Below are 20221 nucleotides of genomic sequence, written 5' to 3' on the forward strand. Positions count from 1 at the left end.
TGAAATTTTGGAGGGTAAACTGGTTTATAGTGGAGTTTTTTACTGAGCTGACAATAGCCAGCATAAACATTCTAAACATTGTATGCGTTGGTAGCGATATTTTATGTTTCTTATCTCACATGATCTCACTGTGGTACCAAAGTCCTTTAGAATAAACCAGCTTGACCCTGGCGTGGGTTGGTGCACTTTCTCCAGTCAGCATTTGAGAATGTGCTGCTTTTTATTTGCGTTAAGCTGTCTAACCAGTTTTTTTGCAAGCCTAATGGATTAAATTTTACTTCCCATTTCCTTAGCGGAGATGAAGTATCGGAGTGCTTTTTCTGTTGTTTTCCTTTGGGGCAGACGGTTCTCGTTCTTCTAGTTCTCCTGCATAGTGCAGCTAACAGCCAGGTACGCAGTGTCTGCTCAGATACTGCAGCAGTTTCTCCAAGAAATCTAGTCATGTTAAAACACAGCCTATTTTTCTTCACTTTTGGACTAACTTTAACTGGAAAGCCTTTTTGGATAAAAGGTAAGCTTTCAGTTTTTATTGCGTATTCAGAAAGTTTCTCCAAGTCTTCTTGTACTCTCTGGTCCTGATCGTAACGATGCACACCTTTCAAACAGAGTCACCTCTCTCCCCAGATATTAGGCTGTTAGCCGACGTGCTAATTGAGAAAATCTTGTTCAAGAAAAAAAGCGTCTGGAAAAGATTACAGGTTGAAGCTTTTTATAGTTTAGCTCTTTGTAGCTTTTTTTTCTCCAGGAGGCAGCAGGTATGTAAATACATCATCTTCTGTACAGGACACTGCTTGTGACAACTGCAGTTACTGTCACTCTCATCAATCTTCAGTAACGTGAGGGAAATTCCTGCAGTTTTGTTTTAGTTCTTCATTAACTCATTTCCATTTATGATTCGGCTTCAGATTTTAGATTTAGATGTAACACCTGAAATTTTTCTTAGAAAGTGACATTTTTATGACATGCATTAAAGATGGTTTCCTGCTTTCAGGTGTCAAAATTTAAATTCTTAGAACTGCATTTCCACTGTTAGTTCAACACTTAGCTCATGAAACAGAATGGATTTTGTGATTTAGATAATAGAATTATTGGCAATTAAGAGTAAAGTCAGAAGTAGATACCGAGTGCCGATATTCTTTGATGACCTGCTTGCTAATAGCAACTTCCACATTTTGATTGCAATGGCAGTCTTTAATGTTAAACATATGCTACCTGCACCTAGCTTTTAAAAATCCTGATGTTATCTAATAGGTAGAGATCATCATTACACTGACGAATCCTCCTCCTCGCTTTGTATGGGTGATTCTGTGGCATCTTTCCCATTCCAAATTCCTTTCACAGGAATGTGGGAGGCTGAGGGTGACGTTGTACTACTATAAATGAGAATAAATCTCTTTGTTTCCTTATGAAATAACAATTTAAGAAGGAAGAAACCACTTTCATAGTTAAAACTCATGTTATTGTCGATTCTGTAACCTGTTTAAAAGCATTGTGTCTCTGTTGACCCAAGGGAATACTGCAACCAAACTGATGGGCAGACAAGACAAAGGAAGTTGAATTCAAGTTCAGCCAATTTAAAAAAAAAATCACTGGAGATTGTTTTTGGTTTCATAAAACTGTTTGCCTGAAACCAGATACTCAACAGACTTCTTATCTTTAGCGTCCTACATTAGCATTATATTCTGGAGATTATTCTGATATATTGTAAAAGGCTACAAAACTTTTGCGAAGGTCTGACTGTTGCTGGAGCAAACAAAATGCAGCGTTAGGCAATGGCAGGAGGCAGCCGGTGAACCAAGATTACGCATGCAGCAGGTGGCAGAATTATATCCAGAGGATACAATTGTAAGCATTCCGCATTCAGGGCAATTGGTAAAGGAGGAGGAGTAAAGGGATTTAAAAGGAAGGAGAGGGCTGAAGGGGGAGTTGATTTAATCAAGGAAAGGACAGAAGGAAGTGGAGACACGAGCAAGAGGGAAAAGATGAGCAAGTGCAGGACCTAACAGTACTAGCAGACAATACCACAGCAAATGGCTCTGTAACCAGTAAAAAACATTCCCCAGTGTATTAAGGGACAGAATTTATTCTTCTGGAGATACAATATTCTCCAGTTCTCTATCTAGCAAGTTCTGGAACATCCTGCCAAAGTGGGATCCACCATTCCAAATAATTGAACTACGCATCCATCAGCCACTCCTAGAGAGCCCTGTTGTAGATTTACAGATCTGTACAGCCTTCCTGGCACTGAGGAGGTGATTTCACAAAGCTTGAAGGAACTTAATCCTATTTGAGATGTTAGCATCTCTTGCACCGTTGATTTTAACTGTCCAGCTACTCCAAAAATTACTGTGAGAGGACAGATGGGTGGACAGAGAATGTAGCTGCATAGATGCTCTCTGGTATATCAGGTTAAAAGTGTAGGTCATGAAAGAAAAAATGTTTCAAAAATGATACACAAAATTAATAATCCAGAATATGCGAGAATTAAGATTGTGTTTAGATCATTTGATAGTTTTTCTTTCTGTGCTCCAGAAAACCCGAGTGTTAATCTGAAGTTACTTTTTTTTTAAATCAGTTTGACCATTCCTAAACTATTTCTTCATCACTATCAAAGTATGCAGTGAATACAGAAAGGGATTTTTTAAAAATCTTTTTCTTGCTCTTGGGATTCTCTATTATGTTATTGTCATATTGGTTGAGAGATTTTTTTTTTCATCAATAATTTATTTGGTTTGATATTGTCTATTTGAAGGAATGAGAAAAAATTGAGCTATTATCCCAGTTTATAAGTCAGTAGGTAAGACCAAGAGTTAAAGCCAAGATTGCCAGCCAGTTTTGGACACCCTGTTTAAGAAAACTTTTCCCTGAATTTGCAGTTTTTAGCAGTTTATATCAGTTGTGTTTGGGGTTGTGTAGTCATTAACCTTGAATACAGTCAAAACAGGATTTCTGCATGTTAAAAATATACCTGTATGTTGAAAATAAATGTATGAGGCCACATATGTGTGGTTTAAACACTCAGAAATTAAGACGTAAGTTGGCCATTAATGAAAATGTTGATTTCTGTCACTTTTCCTAGCATAATCCAAGAGCTCTGGCAGAAACAGAATAGACCAAACTGAGCGTGGGCAGTTGGGCCACGTACTGTCTGAAATTATTCTCTTTCCATTTATGTCTGGATCACCGACCTTTCGGCAATCACCACTGTGCAGATGCCAACGTAATGTCTTACTTATCCTGATTCTTTAGAAATTTCAAACTTTATTTTTAGGTGTATCTTCTGAACAGACATCCAGACTTTCTACGTTAGAAATAATTATTCCTCGAAGTCTGACAGGCAGAGAGAAACATCACCCATTCTTTCATGAGGTTTGTTATTCTATCTGATTTTCTCTTCTGGTGTTGCTGTTTTTCACAATACTGTCCTACATTACACACACACAATGTATAGTATATATGGATTATTTCTGTCATGAAAAGTGCGCCACACTATCTCTTCAGATTCTAAGTGTTTTCAACTAGTTTTGAGTAAATTTGTTGCCACAAAAGTCTGTGATTTCACTCTAAGTTAACTCCTTTCAAACTTCTAGTCCTGTTAACAGCCTTGTAAGACAGAAGTGGGAAGGAACGTGAAGAAGATTTCCATTTCCTCCAAGTCAGATCTGATGTTGAACTCCAACTTGAACTAATGTCCATGCTGTATATGTTCTTTTTCTCATTGTACCTGGTCTTTGGACAACCAGAGGATTTCAACCATGTAGCACCTAGAGGGCTGATGCTCACTTTGTAGAAATGGTGCCACAGAGTCACACAGGTTAAATGAATGAGTTAAAAGAGAAAGATCCAAGCCTTAATTCTTCAGTCCTGAGGTAACTTAGCTTTGTTCCAGATAACCGAGTTAATTACTGAAGTAACTGTTACTGAAATAGCATTAGTCATCTTTGTGCAAACTGATTAAGGAAGGAAGAATCTGTGAGTTGTTCATCCGTCTGCCGATGATTTACATAAGGAGTGTCACAAACATGATGTGATAGTTGGGCATACATGGGCTGTGCCCTTCTTGGGCAACTGAGTTTGGCCACCTTCATCCAAGCAATATCTGCCTCCTCTCCACTAGCCTCCATCTCTTCCTCAGCCTATAGAACTACAGCATGCTCGTCGAGGTTTAGCTTTACTAACGCTTCTTTTTTTGTTCTTTTAATACCACAAACTTTACGTTTTCATTTCTCTGGAGGCTTTATATCTTCTACATTCCCTCCACAAATCTGTAATGGCAGACATACTGAATTTCTTGTGTACTTTGTGTACTTTTTCATTCTGTCTTCTACGTGAAAATTTTTACTTAGTAGAATTTAAACTTTCCATAGGAAGGGATATAGTGTGCGCCGCTGAGACTTTGAAAGGCACAAGGGCTAGGAATGTGGTTTTGTAAATCTGGTATTTAAGACGTATATAGTAGTTGGACTTCTCTTGTCAAAGAAAACATGAAACTGGCACAACCAAGTACAAAATAACCTAATTAAGTGATATCTTTTACTCTGTTTTCAGGAGCATTCACATGACAACCTTTCTTACTCAATTAAAACCAGAAACGGAACATACCTCCTAAAACTGAAGAAAAATAAGTATGTGATAGAGTGTTCTAAGAAATCATTCCATCTTGGGATTTAGTTGCATATAGCATGCAGACTATAAAATACAGACAGGTATTTTTATACTGACAAAAATTCAGAAGAAACCATTTAAATGGCAGATGGCAGTAATTACAAAATGACTCTGTTAAATAGTGTCTGTTACAGTAGTAGCTTGCAAATAGAAGGGAATAATATTTTTTCTAGTTGTGCAGAAACTTTTTTTTATTTTATTAGCACTACTCAATAGTAGATTTCAGAAAATCCTTATGGAAAATTAGAATTCAGCTCAATGTTAGCTTTTTAGTAGCAAGTAGGGGAGGGTTGTTAGCTGTGTCATACTTGAAGAAATTTGTCTATTACTGTTGTTCCTCATTCCTGAGCCTGTAATAGTCCAGGCCCTGATATAAGATAGACTGCTTACGTCCTACTCTATGGATATTTTAGTTAAAATATTTCAAAATAAGTTATTTTCCAAATATCGCATCTCATTTTTGAGGTATTTTGTTTCCTATCCGTAGTTTTTAATAATAATTTAGGATGAGCGTGCTGCTAACAGAATGTAGCACTTACTAGGATTCTTCACTTCTTTCTTGCTTTATAGACTTAAAAGAGCAGTAGTTTATTTTTGTTTCCAGAAAGCTTGTTAGCGAAGACTTTGTGCTATATACATATGGGGAAAATGGGAAACTGGAGGCAACACAATCAAAAAACAAGGTATTGTACATAATAAAATTCCCCTTTTGTATAAGAGTTTCCTCAAACCAGGGAAGCCAAGCTTTATAAATTGAAGCCATACTAACAATTTGATAGAACTGAGGATGACAAGGATGTGTATTCATCTAAATATGTTTTCAAAGCAAAAGTGAATGCACAACCATTAATTCTGAGTGTCTTATCTCTACAATAGGACAGTGAAAATTGGTTACATTTTTGGCAGTGGAGGAGAAAATGCAAGTGATGCACATAAAGTATCTACAGAAAAAAGCGTTTGCTGGGAAAGAGGCTTTTGTGAATTTTCACATTTGTAGCGTTTCTGTTTAACTGTCACCACAAAACATAAGGTTCTATGTCTGCTGTGGGAGCGGGCTGTTTATGGTGATACAGCACCACTGTTATCCAAGGTGCAAAAGGAGATGCCAGGAGATTATGCCAAGGCTGAATTTGAGCTACCTGATTAGGTCACCTTTGCATATTATGCAATTAAATGTACAGTGGCAGCATCAAAGCTCTATAGTTTTTAAGTCCTGTATCAAATAAGACTTATAAATACTTTTGAATTTAGTTTCAACTTGCAATCGCGTGTGAGCTCAGTGAGACTTAATTGGGTGCTTTGTGCATGGGAGATCTTCTCACATCAGCCTTTGAGAGGAGTCTGTTTAGGAACAGGAGGAGCAATGTAGATTACAAGATTTTGCTACAAGATGATGATGGGTTAAGCTAAAAAGCTCATTGTTTTCTAGAACCAAGAGACCAAATGCTTTTGTAAGTACTCATGTCAAGTAATAATCTACTCCAAGAAGATTGGGATTCCTTTCAGCATAGGGAACTCTATACATTTGTAAGAGGCAGCCTTAATGCCATGCAAATAAAAAGGTTAGTTAGAAAATAAGTTTGCATTTGAAGGCAACAATCTTATTTTGTCATTAATTATGTGGTTTTGTTGCATTTCAGACGCACTGTTATTATTATGGCACTGTTGAAGGAATTGCTGACTCGATGCTTGCTCTTAGCACGTGCGATGGCCTTAGGTATTACCTCTTGCTCTTTACTTCATTGTGCGGTACCAAAGTAAAACAGTAAAAAATCCAGTTGCTATTCATCATACAGCTGGGGAGAAAACACCATCCTATCTTGTGGGTTATTTTTTTATATTTCGCCTTTTGATGAAGCTGAAACACGTTAGAGGTTTTATATCTTCCCTCAACTACCACTTTTTTCCCTTTTCCCAAAATTCCTTTACAGAAAAAGACAACATGAGAGACAGCATAATCAAATATAGGCAGAACATGGGCATGAACTGAGGCCTCTGTAACTAGACGCGAATTTCTTGACCAGAGGTGCCTCTGTAGAAGAAACACACTATCTGATTAAGCTTTTGCTGAACTTCACACATTCCTGTGAACAATTCTGTCTTACGGATGGGCACGTTTCAAAAGAAAAAACATTTCTGTGGAAAAAAGTTTTGACCAAATTTGAAAAGTTTTTTTTTTTTGTATTTCAAATACAAGAAAATTACATTTATTTGAGAAACATAAGAGGGCCAGATTAATGCATAAAAGAAGGTGGTGTTCTCCCCGCAGAATCAGTGCATGTGAGTTGTCAAAATGAGATGGCATGCACAGCAAATTGTGCAGATATTCAGAATGTGCTCAGAGCATGTCTGTGCTCCCCTGTGTTCACTGAGCTTGGCTCTTCAGCTGGACTTTGGATATACTTGTCGGTTGTAGTAGCCTTGTTCAGTTTGATGTTTTTTTTCACAAGCAGGGAGAGGCAAATAGGATGAAGTTCACCCGCATAGCTTTCATGTATAGTATCATGGCAGGGGGTTGGAACTAGATGATCTTTAAGGTCCCTTCTAACCCAAACCATTCTATGATTCTATGGTGAGATGCAACTCACAATAAATAATGACATTTCCTGGCATTCCTTTAAGTGAAGAATAAAATGGTCAACATACTGGTATTTCAGGTAACGCTGGATCGCACTAAGCACAACAGATATTTCATTTTGGTTGTTCCGCAAACTCACCTGGACTCAAACCCTTTGGCTACCTTGTACTCACATTTTTGAGGATCTTCTTTCACAAGATATTAACTAGACAATTCTTGTTCTAAATATAGTTTTGAGATTCTGGAGAACAAGATAACAGCTTCTGAAAGATTCTGGGACAGCAAATGGGCATGTAGCAGCTGTTTCTGAGCCATGGACAAATGCAAAATCTTTACAGTTAGCTGCACTCAGCAGTGCAATACTGCCGTTGCCCTCGTAAACACCCAGGTGATTGCTTTTAGCCTCTCTTTCTGTCTTAGAAGATATCTTTTTCTAAAATGCTAGATTACTTTAGCTGCATGGGGCAAGGACTGAGACTAGAGATAAGGACTAAAAGTGACCCTTTGCATCAGCTCTACCCACAGTCCAGACCCATTTTGTAACAATTTGGCTTTCCCGATAACTGATTCAAGGAGCCCACACTTGTGTGTGATTGACTACTTTAAATTAAAGTTCTATTTTGTCTTTTGAGATCCTGTTGGGCATTTGAACTTACCCCCTATATTAAGATAATTTAGGATCATAATTTATTTCAACGTAGTGGTATGAAGTGTTCTAGTTTTTACGTATCCAGCTGTCATTCACTCATCTAGTCACAATCACGAGGAAAAAACTGTGAAATAATTTTTCATTCTTTTATGATTATTAGAGGAATTCTCTACGTTGGTGGCAAATGGTATGGAATGGAGCCGCTCAACTCATCCAGGACATTTGAACACGTGTTTTACCAGTTAGAAGATATGCAGGGTATCCCCTTCCGTTGTGGTGTGCTGAATGGCAGCCTTCATCACGAGAAGATGTTTGTGAAGCAGTCTGTGAAATATGAGTTTTTATCAAACAGTACCTCTAGCAGGGAAAAGCTTTTGAGGGTAAATACCTTTCTGTTTCTTTCTTGAGTCCAAGCCTTCTCGTCAGCCTGTTCCAGCAGCTAAGGGTCTCCAGAGCTGTTGCTTTGGCACGGTATCATTCCAGGTGGGTTTGGCCTGGCAAGTCACTTCCTTGTTGCCTTCATTTTTCATGGCCCCCGAACTGGTGAGATTACAGCTAAGGAAACCCTGAAACAGAGGAACAGCACAATGGGAATTTAACATAGCTTGAAGCAATCCTTTAGCGGAAGAGCAGAGCTCTGCCCAAGACAGTTGTGGGTATGATGTGAAAGGCATGAAGCTGCCATTCAGCTCATGCATCCCAGAGCCTGAGCAGAAGTGAATTACTGACATACAGGTATTTATCTGGAAATCTAAGGCAAATTGATAGGCCACATTAAAAAATACTTAATTGCTTTATAAATCCATGAAATGAAAATCATAAGAAAGATAATTTAAGAAACCTTGAACTCATTAGTCATTATATTAACTTACTGTGTTCTCTGATTTGCAGAAGAAGCGAGCTGTCCTGCCACAGAAAAGCTATGTGGAATTATTTGTGGTTGTGGATAACAACAGGGTAATGATTGCATCCAATGCTACATACATTTTATTAAACCATTACAATCTTTTCTCTGATATTTTCATATGATATTTTACAGTTTTTGATGAAGGAATCTGATCCTGCTGCGGTTCAAAAGGAAACAGTTGAGCTGATAAATTACGTTGATGGGGTAGGTCAGACAAGTTGCTAAGATTCAGTAGTTTTCTATTTTATCGTAGTTTTCTGTTTTATCGTAGTTTTCAAAAGAACAGCGAATGCAGTAAATCTGAATAATTATGTTTTCAAAGTATATTTGGAAGTTATACAGCAATCTGTAACACATTTAAGGCACCTCATGAATCTATGCACAAGTCTTATAGAGGTGTAGACAGAGGGAGAGATGCAAGATGTTTTTAAAGCACTACTCTGTGCACCCAGATTTTGGCTGCTCCAGGAACGTGAGGTATCCAGTAGGTTTTACATTTCCAGGAGGAGTATTTCCTGGATGTATGTAGTTCTTTTTTATTAAGCAAACTGTCAGCGCTGTGAACAATTCCATAAGCTCTCTGATCATCTGTTCTCAATTTCTCCTCAAGACAATTAGCTAAGGAAATGAATGAACGTGGTCTTTCCAACTTCTCCAACTGAAAGATTGGTTTAGGTACCTTCGTGAAGTAGATTGCCTTCAGTCATGTATTCTTTCCTCACATCAAACTGTTAATTATTCAAAGAAACTAAAGTTATATTCAGCTTAATGTTTACAGTAGTAGTGATGTAATCTTTCATAATTCAGTTGAAACAGACCGATGGACAGTAATTATCATTATATTTTTTTTCAGATGTATAGACCATTAAACATCCAGATTGTTTTAGTTGGATTAGAGATCTGGACGGATACAAACCGCATATCTGTAATGGATGGTTCAGCTGGAGATGTACTTGGTAGATTTGTTTCTTGGAGACAGAAAAATCTTCTTAAACGATCCCGCAATGATGTTAGCCATCTCATAATGTAAGCGTTCGTTCAGTGGAAAAACTCGCCATGCCACCGCGTTGTTAATGCATATGATTTGGGGTTTGTGTATGAATGAATATATAACTAGAGTAAAATTCACTCAATTTCCAAAATGTTTTAACTTGGAAAAATGTCAAGAAAGCGTACTGAATTCTTTATAGATCATCAACTCCAGGTGGCTCTGCTTGAGTAGGGGGGTTGGTCCAGATGACCTCCAGAGGTCCCTTCCAGCCTCAACCAGTCTGTGATTCCGTGAACTCAGAAGCACTGACATAGCAGATTTAGGTCATTGGTCATTATTTTCAAGCTCTTTTATTCAGATTTCATTATTTATTACAGTGAAACCCTGACAGGACGATAAATTTCTTCACTTCAAGAGACCAACTCTTGTCTTGGAGTATTTGTTTCAGACTCATCAGTGTCTTTTAGTAGAAATCATGAACTTTCAGCCCCTCTTTCACCACCACCTTCAAACTGCTTTTGTTGCAGAGGGAGAAGCTCTTATGGTGGATCCATCGGAATGGCTTTTGTAGGTACCGTCTGCTCACAAGTCCAGGGAGGATCAATCAGCACTGTAAGTACATAATGGTGGAAGAAACTAGCACTTTAGGAGCTGCTAAACTGTCGTAGATATGCTGCTAGTGAGGCCAAGAGGTACCTGAACCATTGGAAGCTTTCCCCTGTGCATTTACACAACCCATTACAGAGTTGTAGCTACTCCTATTGCCAGACATTGCTTCCACAGAGGTACCTTCCAGAACATCCGAAATAAATAATGTGCAATTTGTTGACTTGTTTGCTCGAGTCACTCAGGTCTTGGAGTCGTACTGTTTTCCATGGGATTTCTGATGTAAAGACTTGCACACTTTTTTATACCTATATTAAAAATAAATTTTAAAAAGGCTTTTTTTCCAATTTCTCTCTTCATCTTGTTCCAGTCCGTTTGGCTGATTTAGTCCTGAAATAATTTTTTATCCCCTTTTAGTAATTCAGCTAGTTCAAGGTTGTATAAGAAAAGCCCATTCTTGTACCGTTAAGGTTCATACTCACAGTGGTTTTGGGATGGGAATGCAGCTACAAAATAATGTGTATTTTTTGATTGTTTACATGGATGGACAGTGAACATAATGCACTCTATTCGAAAGTGTCTGGAATTCTCCACAAGGAGACTGTAAATGGGCAAGAATTTTAAATTTGGCAAAATTAGCCAGAAACTTGTTTTTTCTCCTTCACCCTTGGGGCAGCACCAGTATCTCCAGACGTTCCTGTCCTTACAGTCTGGGTGCCACAACATCATGGACAATCTTAAGAGGCAGATTCTTTTCTTTAAGTCTTTTTGCCTTTGAAGACTCCATTGAAATCAGTGTCATGACTGATGAACTGTGTTATTATGCAGAATGTGATGCTAATGGAAGGAACAGAAAGAGTGGCCGAATCTGGCCTTACTGGAAAAACCGTGACAAATTGTCTGTTCTTGCGGCTTTCACTTGTCAATACAATTTAGTATTCTGTCTTCGTAGCCTCTGAGAGACTTGTGGCTTGAATAAATTAGTACGTAGAAACTTAGTAATGTCTTTAGTTTTATATTTTTTTAACACTGATTCTTTTTATTAGTTGAATCATAACAATGTGTTACGTCACGCTACAGTAGTTGCACATGAACTGGGGCATAATCTCGGAATGAAACATGACGATAAAAGGTGTCCTGCATCCTATATTATGCACAGCACAGATAAGTAAGATTTCCAGTTCTTTTATTTTAATAATTGTTATTTACCTGCAATGACTATGCCTTATAGGCTGTGAAACTCCCATGAATCTTGAAGAACTTTTGTGAATGGGGAGTTGTTTGAAAAACTTAATCACAGAGGTGAATTCACTGACTTAGGTCCTGACGTCATTTTAATTTATTTGAAATACCACCTGTTTTCTGATCCCGTCATTCTTTATTTGTGGCATCCCTAAAAACTTTTTTGGATTTTCTTAATTGTTATTTTTTAATGAGAGAATGTTGCTTTTTTTTGTTTTACCACCCTGAGAATGCTTTACATGTATTCACTGGGTTTGTGCAAACATGCCGTCCTTCACACAGATTCTCTTAACAGTTAATTTAAACAAAAACTATCAGTCTAGATTTCTTTCAGATAATTTGTTCTTTGGCTTCCCCTCACAAGAAAAAGATCATATTATTTTATTTATCCACATTTGTATTAATAAATCAGGGCAGTTAAAGACTGGATGAAACTACTATAAGAAGCTGCGTTCCCGAGTTCTTCGGGAGTCCAAGATAAGGCAAATGTCTTTTTGGAAATTATTTTTTAAACAAGCATTTTTAGACCCAGTACAGACAAGGAGTTTCTAAGGCCTGCTTTATATAGGACGCCAGAATGGATAATCTGATGATCTCTTTTCCTTCTGAAAGTGCTTGCATTTTTGTTATATATGGTATTTTTCACTTCTAATACTGTACTCCAATGCAAAATAAAGTAAAAATTAAGTATTTCATGATCTCCTAATGCTATGAAACACAGTCTTTATTATAGATTGACAATATTTTAAGGGCATGAGTTGTGTTTTTTCCTGTAAGCAAAGTATTTATAATAAAAAAATAATATTATGCTTTCCAGTGGATCCAGGAATTTCAGCACCTGCAGTGCTGATGATTTTGAGAACCTTATTCTAAATGGAGGTGGAAACTGCCTTAGAAATCCCCCCCAGACAAGTAACGTTTACAAGGAACCTGTCTGCGGTAATAATGTGGTCGATAACAATGAAGAATGTGACTGTGGCAAACCGCAGGTAATGAATTAAATTCATCTGGATACTTGTGTTGTATCGTATCATATCATATATCATATCATATCATATCATATCATATCATATCGTCCTATACTTGTTGTATGGCACTGGCCTTTTTGTATACCTGATTTGCATTAATAATTGAGGAGTTTTCCTTGTAATTTTACATTTTTGCAAGCGATATGAAGATCAATTTTAGAAAAAGCCTAAAATCATAACTTTGATTTTGATGTGAACTCAGTTAAGGGCTACTGGGCTTCACAAAACTTTGAGCCAATGCCTAAGAAAGAAGAGCATTTCAGTGCAGAGTATGTGGAAACACCAGTGTTTTTTGTGCTGGTTTTAGCAAAATGGATATTTCTCTTACATAAAAGAGGCTACTCATCTATAGAGCACTTGCAGGTTTCCTAACTATAACTTCACCCACAACAAAGTTACTTTTGTTGGTCGTATTTGCAGTGTCAAAATGTCCCTCAAATAATGGGCTATATTGACTCATTTCTTAGAAAATAAAGGTGTCTCAAAAAAACCACCAATAAATCGAAAGGCTGTCAGCAAACCCAGGTTCCATCATCACAGGCCGCCTCCTAAGTCATGAAAAGGTACCAACATCTCTCTACATCAGCTGCTAGTGTAGTGGAAAAATAAGATGAGGGGAGGGGTGATAAGAAGTGTTATTTAAAAAACAAAGTCTTCTGCTTCTTTTAGTGTCCATTTAAAGCATAAACCTAGCCTATACCCCTGTGTCACAACACATCAAACCAGATGTCTTTCTGATGACTTTGGTAAAAAAATACAGTCAAGCTGTACGCTGGTTTCTGTGAGAGCAGAAGGCTCTCAACCTCAGAACATGCCAGACAGACGGTGTATTTCAAGTTTGGTTTGTCCGTGCGCTTGGTTTGATGATGTACTTTCCTAGCTATATACCAAAGTAAAAGCGTTGTGTCCCCTTGTCCACGGCTGCTCTTCAGGAATGTACTAACCCTTGCTGTGATGCTGCAACCTGCAAACTCACGCCTGGATCGCAATGCGCTCAAGGACTGTGCTGCAAAAATTGCAAGGTAGGCTGTGCTTTATTAAGCTAAATTGATACGATTTACTAGTATTTCTTAATGTTTGAAAAGAGCTATCATAGTACTCTTGACATGCTTTCAGATTATCAAATTACGTTCACCAGTAGAGAGCATGTAAGCAGAGAATTTGTGTCTAACAACTCTTGGCCAGCAGCTCAGAAATGCAATGTCATCCCTGTGTCACCCCTCGTAGGAGGCCGGAGCAATCAGGGGATGCAGTAGTCGTGATCTCCATTATGCAACACCAGGCTTCCCCAAAGGCTATCACACTTGGCTGCTTTTTAATTTGTGCTTGTGTACGCATTTGTACGATCTACCCAAGTGCTGTGCAGGCTCAGCTCATAAACTTTCCGCCTACACCATATGAAACTGAGGGAAGTTGCGGATATTCCTTAGATACTGATCTGAGAAACTATTTTGTCTTCTTTAAAGTCACAAAAGGTTCCCAGTTGTCATTGTTTCATGTTGCAACTGCCACTGTTCTCTGAACTCTCTGGTTCTAGTTTAAAGTGGCGGGAGCAGAGTGCAGACCGAAACTGGATTTCTGTGACCTACCCGAATACTGCAATGGAAGCAACGCCTACTGTCCAGACGACGTTTACATCATGAATGGTTACCCTTGCGACAACATGAAGGCATATTGCTACTATGGAGTATGCCAGAGTTTTGATTCACAATGCGAATCTATATATGGAAAAGGTATGTTTATAATTTAATGTTAAAAGACTTGTAGTCTCCTAATAGACATTTCAGAATTTTCTTTCTCACATTCTTAAATCACTGTAGTGGCTTACTAAGATTCACTGTTTTTCATACAGGGGCACGAAAAGCACCTGATGTGTGCTTTGAAAAAGCAAATATTAAAGGAGATAGGTTTGGAAACTGTGGGATGAGAGGTGGAGTGTACAAGAAATGTCCTGTTCAGTAAGTCACCAGCAAATAAAAGCTAACCCTAAAACCTTCATCGTAAAAAACAGAAACCTAACATCTTCAATGTAAAAAATATATTCTGTTACAAACTCTCAGAGCACGAGATTTAAAAGAATATTTCCTTGAAATGCAAGCTAAAAAGTTTGGCTGGATGGTGTATTTGCACTGATCCTGGGTTTTTTTCTGTTCACCTTGTCTGTGAGTGTCATTTGTTCAATACAGGCACAGTCTGTGCGGCAAGCTCCAGTGCACATCTGTTAGTCTCCAAAATCTTCCTGCTTGGAGTGTTGTCCATAATGCATCTGGGGTTTTATGCTGGTCTTCTGACTTTGACTTAGGATCAGATGTCCCTGATCCCGCTCAAGTTCATGATGGAACAGCCTGTGGAGAAAAGAAGGTAAGATGAATCACAGCAACATTACAGAATATATTCCACCAACTGAAAAGTTCATACCTTTCAAAAGCATTACATAGTGCTCTCATTTTTATGCCATAATATACTAAAAAATCTGCTTTTTGAGACACACACATAGAAACAATCAGCTCTTCAAAAACTGGGATGCTACAAATCAATGAACTACATTATCAGTAATCCAAATTACTCCATCAAAATGCATCCACAGACTTTAAGAAAATCTGAGACAAATACAGCTATAAAATTGTGAAGTACTGAATGTTCTATCAGCCCTTTTTCTTGACACTTAAGTAAAAACTGTAGGCTTGTAAACATATACATTTATAGAGTATATTTATAAAAGGATGGGATTTTTTTTAAAGTTTTTGTGTTTGAAAGACACTAATGACTCTTTCCAGGCCTGTGTCAATTTTGAATGTATTGATGCAAGTCATCTGGGCTACAGCTGTGATGTAAAGCAGAAGTGTAACGATAACGGGGTGAGTAGATGGTGTTTTCATGCCCTGCTTCTCAAAGACAGAGGCAGGTGCAAAATCCCTGCCTAAAAGCAATAACCAGCCAGATGGCTTTGTTTTTTTCTGATCTCTATTAAAAGTTGTCAACTTTTTTATCTGTAATTCATGCTATCGGTATACTGTAAACCTCTTAGCACTAACATTGAACGCCATTTCTTCTGAATTTCCCTAGGGAATTTTCTAATAGTACTGGGCTGTCAAGTTGCAAAAGGAAAATATTTCTCTAAGGAGGCCAGTCTAGTGATTCCTGATTTATATCTTTCTCTACGAAAAATCAAAATGGAGTCCAAAGGTTGTAAAACTGAGACGTTCTTTGGATTGCAATCTATTGCAGGGAAATAACAAAGCAAAGGCTAACTTCTATAGAGGATGAACTTCTGGTGTCAGTAGCACTCAGTGTTTTGGGGATGTTATGGAGGGGAAAAGCTTATTCCTGATTAATACTTCATGTATTTCTATGTGATAATATGCAGTACTTCTTGTTTCCATGTGCAATGCTTAATGTGTAATCCAAATACATACCAGAGGTTGAAGGGGCCGCGTCCAGAAAGGCGTTGTTCGTTTGACTAATCCCTGTTGTATCGACTGTAGGTGTGTAACAACAACGGGAACTGCCACTGCAATTCTGGCTGGGCGCCACCATTCTGTAACCAGTCGGGCTACGGCGGCAGTGTGGACAGTGGCCCAGCTCACATAGGTAGGACAGTGAAACTGGCCATCTTTTTGCCTCCCATGTCTGATAAAATAATCTACTAATAACAGGGGTTTTTTCAGTCTCTTTTCAACTGGTTTTTTTCCACTGCATGGGACACTTAATCATGGACTGACTTGAAGAACAAACATTATTATCTGATGTGTAAGTTTGCAGACAGCAAGGAAGTTGGTCCAAGGGAGAATCTGGCCTCTGTTTTGTCTGAGATAAAAAGCAATACATTGAATTACTGAAATTAAAAGCAATACATAAATTACTGTTACATTTTGAAATAGATGTTTACTTAGGTATTTAAAAGAGAGTTCTGATAAAATGGGCATCACAGAGGAAGACTACAGCTTGAGAATTAAACCAGCAGCCTTTATATAAGGAATATATAGAATATATTTCCTTTATATAAGGAAAGGGTCTCACAGAAATGAGAGGGGTTAAGGAGGCGCATGCAGCAAGCAGCAGTTGGCTCGTGTAAGGGCCGAGAAATTCTGCAAAGGGAGAATGGAGTAGATTTTGCTGCCCTTCACACTAAAAGACCATGAAAAATATCTTCGCTCTTTGTTTACAAGCAAAGTGCATCCTCCATAGCTTTTTGAGGCAAAAAACCCAATTCATATTTTATCGCATTTTACTCAATTCATATTTTGGGAAAGGGAAAAAAATGTTTTGTATTTATTACTAGTTTAGGAAGGCAAAGAAGATGTGCAGAGCAATTGTGGGTAAGCAAATACAAAATTAATTTGTCTGCTTTAGAATTCTTGAAAAAATACATGGACAAGGACCAAGTTTGTATATAATACAACAAGGGGTGGGTAAGGCAGAAAGAACTTTGGATAACATAAGCCCAAATCCTGCTTTTCTGATCACAGCATTTTATAAATTTCAATGGAGTTACTAGTTTTAATCTATAATAATTTGAAATTGTAGTTTTTACAACAGAAAGGTGTTTTAAACAGAAAAAGTGCTTTAATATGAGGTTAAACGAGATTACTATCTGACATGACTTCAATTCTTTTTCTCTAGATACATCACTTCGGGATGGTCTGCTTATTTTTTTCTTCCTTGTGTTGCCAATAGTAATCGTTACTGTATTAGCAGTAATTAAGCGTGATGCAATAAAAAGAAAATTTTGCAGGAAAAGTAGAAGACAACACAGGTATTTCACTTACTACAAATGCATATTTCAACACTTGAGAGCATGCTCCAGATTAATTTAGCAAGCCAGTTAGATGCTTTATCTATACAAAGAATTCCATATTTCCTAGAAGAAAAATTACTTCCCTGCTAATAGCAGTGGTAGGTATTTAGTAGCCCGTACCCTGCTATTAGGTAGTTTGATCCAGATGCTCCAGTTGTCAGTTCTCAAGCATTTTTTCCCCCAAATACACTGCACTTTCCTAATTGTTATTGATAATTGTATTGCATGGACGCAGGGGCATCGCACATTGAAATTATTTGCCAAGGCCAGAAAGGGGTGGAGGCAGAAACAGAATCCAGACCTCTGAACTGTGGCCTCGTCCCTTGGAAAAAACCACATCCCTGAAGGTAGATAAACCATGGGCGTTTGCCTGATGACACGCTTTTTATTTCAGGGATAACAATGTGCAGCAACCAAAGCAAAATAACACTGCGAGTCATAACACAAGAAATAACCAGGTAAGATAGATCCATACTTGCATTATTTCACGTTGAGTAATCCAAACTATACAGTGCCTTTTCTTTTAATACAGTCACTGATGACTTTGGAGCTTTTTCATACATTGAAACCATCTGAAATTTCCAAGTATTTATAACAATTTATAATGTGTCAGACGGGATTTCTCTTTGGGGAAGTAGGCGCCTCGTTGCCTGCCCTGTTGACACAGGCTGTGAGTCGTATGGGATGGAACAGGCTGCTACGTAGCAGAGCATCCAAAAATTGCTCTGAATTCTGTGGCCAAATACCAGAGAAGTTGCTTAGCCCGGCTCTGGATCTAGCGCTGATAAAACAAAATAAAAATTATCAAAACAAAATGTTGCAATAGAATACGAAGAATGTCACAGGAAATGAAAATTAGTTCTAAAATGCCACTAGCTTAGTACTGGATAATCAGCCACACTTTGAAATCTGAGTTTTCTGTTAACTCAATTTTCTGCGACATCTTTTCCAGCCTGCCACGTCAAGTCCCGATTTTTTTACCATATCGCATTTCCCCAGTCCAAGGTTTGTAGTATTTAAAAACTTCTTTACTTCATGTTTGCTACATTTCCATTGCTGTGTCATTGTAAGTGAAGTTCCTAATGCCTCATGTTCTGCTTAGGAGCATTTTTCGTGCAGCATCATACGAGATAAAATAAGATTAAATGCTTGAAGGAGAAATGCTGTTTTAGTGCTTGTATAGAAAACAGCATAACGGGACATGTACATGCTATGAGGGCGAGGGAGGGGCAGAGAGTTAAATATATGTATAAATGCTAGCAATTGTTTAAAAATGGTAAAGAACCCGTTGTCTCAACTCATGAAATACTTCATGTGTTTTCCACACTTCAGGCCGCCAGTACAAACCCAGTCTCCTGCAGTTCCTTCAGGACCTCAACGGCCCGCAGTGCCCCCTGGACCAGCTGTCTGAAAAGCCTCCTGGGAACCCTCACCCAATTCCGACAAGTAATTGGTCTGAAAAAAATTACAGATTGCGATCCTCCAGTCCTCTCCTTGTGCAGCCAAAATGCCTTCTGAAAGGACATACCTCCAGAAAAGACTTTATGCTAAGAGGCACTGAACACAGATTTTGTAACGTCCCATTATTCTGCTAATTGCTGCTGGCTGTATTTGTGCCTCTTCTACCTCACCTCTTGTTTTTTTTTTTTTTTTAAATCAGAAGCCTGAAGTTTAACTCTTGTTAGATTAAACCTATAACAACATCAGAGAACAGGACTCTTCTGAAGTGCAGCCTTGCTCGCAGGCCAAAGAGAAGTGAATTCAGTTATTTACAGACATAATTTATTCACCTCTAGCCACACATGGCTCCGAAAATGAGACCGCAGACCAACCTCTTGGGCAGTCTGCAGCCTACCTCCCGGACCATCTCCTTGGTGGTGCACTGCCAGGGACCCTCCGGTGCCCGCTGAGAGCAGCCGTAGCCCACACGCCAGGCTCGCGGGCAGTCCCTATGCCTCGCTCTGAGCCTTCTCTTCAGTGCAACACTGTCAATGCTGGGACCTTGATCCCACCTCTCATTACCTACTGCCTGCATTACCTTCCTGCTCAGGTAGTTTATAAAAGTAACCTCATACAGGGAAACTAGCAATGGAAATAATCACAGAATCACTGAATGGTTTGGGTTGGAATGGACCTTAAAGATCACCCAGTTCCACCCCCCTGCCCTGGGCAGGGACACCTCCCACCAGACCAGGTTGCTCCAAGCCCCGTCCAACCTGGCCTTGAACCCCTCCAGGGATGGGGCAGCCACAGCTTCTCTGGGCAACCTGGGCCAGGGGCTCACCGCCCTCACAGCAAAGAATTTCTTCCTGAATATCCAATCTAAATCTCCCCTCTTTCAGTTTGAAGCCATTACCCCTTGTCCTATCACTACATGCCCTTGTAAAAATCCCCTCTCCAGCTTTCTTGTAGGCCCCCTTCAGATACTGGAAGGCTGCTCTAAGGTCTCCCCAGAGCCTTCTCTTCTCCAGGCTGAACAACCCCAACTCTCTCAGCCTGTCCTCACAGCAGAGGGGCTCCAGCCCTCTCATCATCTATGTGGCCCTCCTCTGGCTCCAACAGGTCTGTGTCCTGATGTTGGTGCCCCCAGAGCTGGAGGCAGCACCGCAGGGGGTCTCCCCAGAGCGGAGCAGAGGGGCAGAATCCTCCCCTTGCCCTGCTGGCCACGCTGCCTTTGGTGCAGCCCAGGATGTGGTTGGCCTTCTGGGCTGTGAGCACCGTTGTCGGCTCACGTTGAGCTTCTCATCAACCAACACC

The 20221-nt window shown here is 39.0% G+C and overlaps 1 protein-coding gene across 6 annotated transcripts; it reads left to right on the forward strand.

Moving 5' to 3' along the window:
* The first annotated feature begins 311 nt into the window (after positions 1-311).
* LOC128911767 (disintegrin and metalloproteinase domain-containing protein 9-like) lies at positions 312-19317 on the forward strand. Of its 6 annotated transcripts, XM_054207156.1 has the most exons (22): positions 312-511; positions 3272-3369; positions 4549-4625; positions 5270-5348; positions 6306-6382; positions 8053-8272; positions 8784-8849; positions 8932-9003; positions 9653-9825; positions 10318-10402; positions 11443-11564; positions 12456-12627; positions 13599-13688; positions 14204-14399; positions 14519-14624; positions 14853-15027; positions 15444-15524; positions 16152-16257; positions 17290-17422; positions 17859-17922; positions 18417-18469; positions 18797-19317. In XM_054207156.1, the coding sequence occupies exons 1-22, from the start codon at positions 442-444 to the stop codon at positions 18873-18875; spliced, it is 2394 nt and encodes a 797-aa protein (XP_054063131.1). In that variant the 5' UTR covers positions 312-441; the 3' UTR covers positions 18876-19317. The 6 variants fall into 6 exon arrangements, with proteins under 6 accessions (XP_054063131.1, XP_054063132.1, XP_054063134.1 ...); XM_054207157.1 differs by having other exon boundaries at positions 468-511; positions 3272-4706; XM_054207159.1 differs by having other exon boundaries at positions 468-511; positions 3272-4625; positions 5274-5348.
* Positions 19318-20221: the final 904 nt, after the last annotated feature.

Source organism: Rissa tridactyla, chromosome 6 (assembly GCF_028500815.1).
Source record: "Rissa tridactyla isolate bRisTri1 chromosome 6, bRisTri1.patW.cur.20221130, whole genome shotgun sequence".
Lineage (NCBI taxonomy): Eukaryota > Metazoa > Chordata > Aves > Charadriiformes > Laridae > Rissa > Rissa tridactyla.

Excerpts from the sequence above, each read along its gene's own strand:
- LOC128911767 (XM_054207156.1), top strand. The coding sequence starts at position 442 with ATGTTAAAACACAGCCTATTTTTCTTCACTTTTGGACTAACTTTAACT. Across the intron at positions 9,826-10,317 it reads GATGTTAGCCATCTCATAAT|AGGGAGAAGCTCTTATGGTG; the intron begins GTAAGCGTTCGT and ends CTTTTGTTGCAG. Across the intron at positions 15,028-15,443 it reads CAGCCTGTGGAGAAAAGAAG|GCCTGTGTCAATTTTGAATG; the intron begins GTAAGATGAATC and ends GACTCTTTCCAG.